Source organism: Cynoglossus semilaevis, chromosome 4, assembly GCF_000523025.1.
Source record: "Cynoglossus semilaevis isolate Cse_v1.0 chromosome 4, Cse_v1.0, whole genome shotgun sequence".
NCBI lineage: Eukaryota > Metazoa > Chordata > Actinopteri > Pleuronectiformes > Cynoglossidae > Cynoglossus > Cynoglossus semilaevis.
The window spans coordinates 1,918,494-1,923,373 of NC_024310.1; the positions used below are offsets into that span (position 1 = coordinate 1,918,494).

At 43.3% G+C, this 4,880-nt stretch overlaps 1 protein-coding gene and 1 long non-coding RNA gene across 3 annotated transcripts in view; one reads left to right on the top strand and one right to left on the bottom strand.

Annotated features, from left to right (window-relative positions):
• The first annotated feature begins 6 nt into the window (after positions 1-6).
• LOC112486912 (uncharacterized) overlaps positions 7-4,880 on the top strand; it is a 5,441-nt gene continuing 567 nt past the window's right edge. Inside the window, exon 1 of the long non-coding RNA XR_003049490.1 lies at positions 7-710. This is a non-coding gene — a long non-coding RNA (uncharacterized LOC112486912). The remainder of the gene's footprint in view (positions 711-4,880) is intronic.
• st3gal4 (ST3 beta-galactoside alpha-2,3-sialyltransferase 4) overlaps positions 2,438-4,880 on the bottom strand; it is a 10,184-nt gene continuing 7,741 nt past the window's right edge. For both annotated transcript variants that reach the window (XR_001760000.2, XM_017032176.2), the window contains exons 6-7: positions 3,282-3,434; positions 2,438-3,200 (exon numbers count right to left, since the gene is read on the bottom strand). Coding sequence is in view for 1 of the 2 variants with exons in the window: in XM_017032176.2 (XP_016887665.1) it covers positions 3,111-3,200; positions 3,282-3,434 (243 nt within the window). In the remaining variant the exon portion in view is untranslated. The remainder of the gene's footprint in view (positions 3,201-3,281; positions 3,435-4,880) is intronic.

Sequence of the window (4,880 nt, forward strand, 5' to 3'; positions counted from 1 at the left end):
TGCGCTGCCGCAGGGTTCAAAGCTATGCATTTAAAATGAACCTGTTTGGAACAGTAACATCACAGCAGTATCATGATAACATGTGTAAAAAAAGAAAAAAAAAAACAAAGGCCTAAAGAAGCACAGAGCAATCAGTACCGGGGTTAGAGGTTCCTGCAGGAACATCCTTCACAGTACTTCATGTGCGTGCGTGTGTGCGTGCGTGCGCGCTCACGGTTCCGTGTAAAGCTTTGCTTGAGAGCCCTGAGCAGAACATGGTGTTTGTTTAGAATCAAAGACAGACCCACGCACGCACTCACACACACGCTGGATTTTGAAAGAGATACTGGTTCTCCGGAATCGGCGCCTGACCTGATTCTTCAGTTGCCATATAAACAGTGCGACCTATAACTTTATGTTGTGTGAGGGAAGTGTCCACGCGCCACGGAGCGTGACACAAGAGGGCGCTTTTCATCACTTCCCCCGGGATTTGTTGAGGAAACACAGAGATATAAACAACGTCATTCAATTATGAAGAAGGCGACAAAAACACCAGTGCCGTGAGCTGGGACGGACCAAAGAACGGCAGGTTCTCTTCACCCTGATGGAGGGGTCAGGGGGGTTACACCCTGGAGGATATAGAGTGTACTACAATCAACTATAATACTGCATATGTATTTGTACTGTGGGAAGAAATCAAAAGTACCTGGAGAGAACCCACGGAGGACCAGGTATGGAACCAGCAAACTGGTGATTCTGTTGCTCATGGGCAGTATTTCCTAATGGCGCAAAATCCCGTGCTGCACTACCAAACAGAAATGTACCAAAAAGTATGTGTAAAAGAATAATAATAATCATCTACTTTTGATTTACTAACAGTAAAATCTGAGCCTGTTTAGTTGAACACAGCACTGGTACATTCAAAGGAATAGAAGAAAGCACTCCAACGGCTCTGAGACTCTTGGTACATTCAAAGGAATAGAAGAAAGCGCTAAGACAGTTCTGAGATTCTTTTTTTTTTCATTTTTACCATCTGCTGCCACCAAGTGGAAGAGTAGTTAATTGTTCTGCCTGTCACTGTGACATAGAAGAATTAAGACAAATTATATTCAGTAAATACATTTTTTAAAAATTGTCCAAACTAAATCATAAAATAATATAATAATTGAGCTGATTCAGCAGATGGACGCTAAAGTTAAACCTAATGTTTTTGTTAGCGTTAGGTCGTTGACAAGACCCTGTTGGATCACAGTCTTTTTCTTTACCGTATTCAGGAGTTAAACTTCATTCTTGCTGTGTTTTTGCTAACACTCTGCTACATTATATGCTAATATCTACAGATCTGTCCGTAAGGTTCGTTACAGGCTCGTCTACCGTATCTGCATCACACATCGCAAAGTGAACGTACAGCTGTGCAAACACCATCGAGCAGAGTAGCACACACCCACGGACCACAGGACGTTTGAGGTACTGTGGAGTACAGTACATTATTTCTAGTCTGACCTTGAACAGAAGGTCCGCATCGTTACTCTCCTGAAGTACACACTTGAGGTTTTTCCCTCGACTACTCTGAAACCAGAACAGTAGAGATGAAGTACAACAGTATAAAGTACTGCATGGCTGTATTTAGTAGGTGGCAGCACTGCGTAAAGTGGTACATTGTGTACTGCATCGTGTACAGTAGTGAGCAGTAGTAACTCTGCTCTGTTGCCTCAGACGGTGTTGCATCATGGGAGTGGAGCTGGTGTAAAAGTACCATGGGGCAGAAGAGAACCTAGTTAACACAACCAGAGCTGTGTGTGTGTGTATGTGTGAGGGTGTGTGTGTGTGCAGAAACAGGACGCCATGACATCCATCTGTCAGCCCGGCCATCTCTTCCTGTGAGAGTTTCCCGCTTTTCCAGATGTTCCTGCTGCGTGTGCATTTCCACGTGCACGCGCGCTACTGCAGGATTAGCTATTATCACCGCGGGCTCTGGGAGACGGGCTGCTGCATGACTGCACCATGCAGTTTAATGCCTGCGCTACACGAGGAGCTGAAACGGCGAACCGAAACGCCATCTAGTGGCGAAATGTGAGAGCTGACCGCTGGTTCAGTCAGGGTCAATATAAAGACGTAAAAAAAAAAACAAAAAACAGAATTATTATTCTAGAAAATTATTCTTTAAAAAATGGTCTATTTACACTGAAGCACTAGATTAAAAAATAGTTTTGAAGAACAGGAAAAAATATTCAGCAGTGGATAAATTTTTTCTTTGATGCCCAATAGAAAAATATGATTAAATAAATCATTACAAATCTGATGATTAAACCTGACTCGTCCCAACGTGTTTTACTCATTAAAATTCCGACACTTTTCTAAATTACAACATTCGTCTGAGGACTTCTTGACTGTGTGCTGTGATTCCCACAGGTCAGATTAGCACTGAACAAACAAAGAACAAAGAAGAAGAATCAGATACAATTCTGTTGCATTTTATTTTTAATAAAACTTTTTTTTAAAACCCTTCAGAATTAAGACAAAAAATCCCACCAGTTTAATTCTGGAACAAAGTAATAAATTAAGAACATTTAGCGAAACCTAATATCTGTCAAAATACAAATTTGTATTTCAGTCTGAAAACATCAGTAACATCTTATGAACATGGGTTCAACATCTTCGTCATCATCAACTGTGAATCAGATTTAAGGAAGTTATTTTTTTTATTCCACCTATGAAACCTATCATTACACTGAGCGATTTGACAAATGATCTTCATGGATTCTGACAAAAACGATTTTTAAATCTCAGACCTGGAGCTGAGAACAAAATAAAATGAAATAAAAATCTACACCCTACAGTGATTGGTCCAAACATTCACAGGGTTCTAAAGTGACCAACAGTGACTCACCGCTGGTTCTGATTCAGACCAGTGAAACTTGAGATGTTTCTGGTCGAACCAGAATTCTAATCTTCGTACCTTCATTCATCTGTTCGCCGCAGGATCGGCAATGTTCACGAACAAACTTCAACTCCCACAACCTCCCACTGGATGGCACTGCAGCAGCTTCAAGTGTCTCGAGTCACATGACACCTGACGATCCAGATGTCATTCACTGAAGTTTCAGTCCGTGTTTTTAACGGTGTCCACGTCATGAATGCGCGTGCAGGTAGAAGATCGCTCCAGAATCTTCCAGTCTCCTCAAGGCTCTGGCTTCATGGTTGACGTCGTGGTAGGAGTTCTGCAACGACCACAAACACCGCACCACGTTAGCGTCAAAGCAATCACGTAATAAACGCCACACGCGACGTCCGACACAAACCTTCATGGACGACATGGTGTCATTTCTGTAGTAGTGGATGGGCTGCCGCTGGTTGGCTGTTTTAGGATAGCCAAACCCTGCCAGGTGGACGACGTCGCAGTAGTTGAGAGCCACGAACACGGCGAGGAGACCCGTGGTGGGATGAACTGGGATCTGGAACGAGGAAGGTTCAAACACGGCCTCATTAACTCTTTCATTGGTTCAATCATCCACTCCTGTTCTACTGCTTTGTCCTTTTTCTGGGTCAGACAGGGAGCAGTAGTCCTGCCCCCCCCCTGCCCCCCACCCTCTGTGGAATAACCAGAGCGACCCCAGGATATATCGTTTTGATTGTAGCCGTGCTACAATCTATACTCCAACAACCAATCAATATAATAAACTGACACACATGATCGATTCAGCCGATGAGCGCAGCCCACAGGTTGACCTCTTGACCTTACGCCCACGTCCTATTAGACCGGGCTTATAATTGGAAAAATTCGTCCAAATTAACCTTCTTTTTTTTCCCCCTTCTTTATGGAAACGTCTCGATGGTGAATGTAGGAAGATTTTCTCTCTCTCTGTTGATGATAAATGTGAAGGAGTTGCCGGTTGAAGTACACATTCGTCCCCACATGGTGCCATGCTCGGTGGTAACTTAGCAGCCTGTGGACTCGAACCTAAAACCCTCCGCCTCCTTCACCACCAAGTCACTGCTGACTCTTTTCTAAGAATTGTTAATTTCTAAATTCTACACACAAATACTGAATTTATTCTTCTTTTTTTTACTGAATCTTTTTCTGGTCACATGATGGACCTAGAGCCAATATCAGGAATCAATTTCAAGCCTGAATCTCATTTAACTGATTCAAACAATAAACTGACTGCAGACGGTCACTCCACCACTAGATGGTGGTAGAGCGCCAGTAGCGCTCCTCAACACCTTTGTGCTTCAGAACTTCATCAACGCGTACACGCTGTTCCAAACGCAGAGTTCCTTCGGCCCTCGGCGGTGAGCGGTGTTGTTTCTACACTTCTGCCAAACGACTGGTGAAAATAAAACATCAGGTTTAACGTGAGCCTGTGGCCAAACGGTGGAACCACAGCATCCTGTGTCTGAGGAGTCGCTGCACAAAGGCAGGTCTGAGTCTGAACAGGAAACACCCCGAGAGCCAGGAACAACTCCAGCCAAATTACACTTGGAAAAAAAAAATTATATATATATAAAAGATTAAAAAAAACCTTTTGTCACAGTAGAGATATTCTTCATTAAAGTAACAACAGCAGTTTTTTTAAAAAACCCATCACCACCAGATGATACGCCACAAATGTCGGGGCGTCTACGATTGGGTTTTTTTTTGTTTTTTTTTTCCCTAAATCTAGATAATGTCCCAGTGCTGCTGTCACGATCTTTACCAAACCAAACAAAGCACGAGTGCGACCCAATTACATCAGCTCGGAGCGTGAGACAAGAGGGCGCTTTTCATCACTTCCCCCAGGATTTGTTGAGGAAACACAGAGATATAAACAACGTCATTAAATTATGAAGAAGGCGACAAAAACACCAGTGACCTGGGACGGACCAAAGAACGGCAGGTTCTCTTCACCCTGATGGAGGGG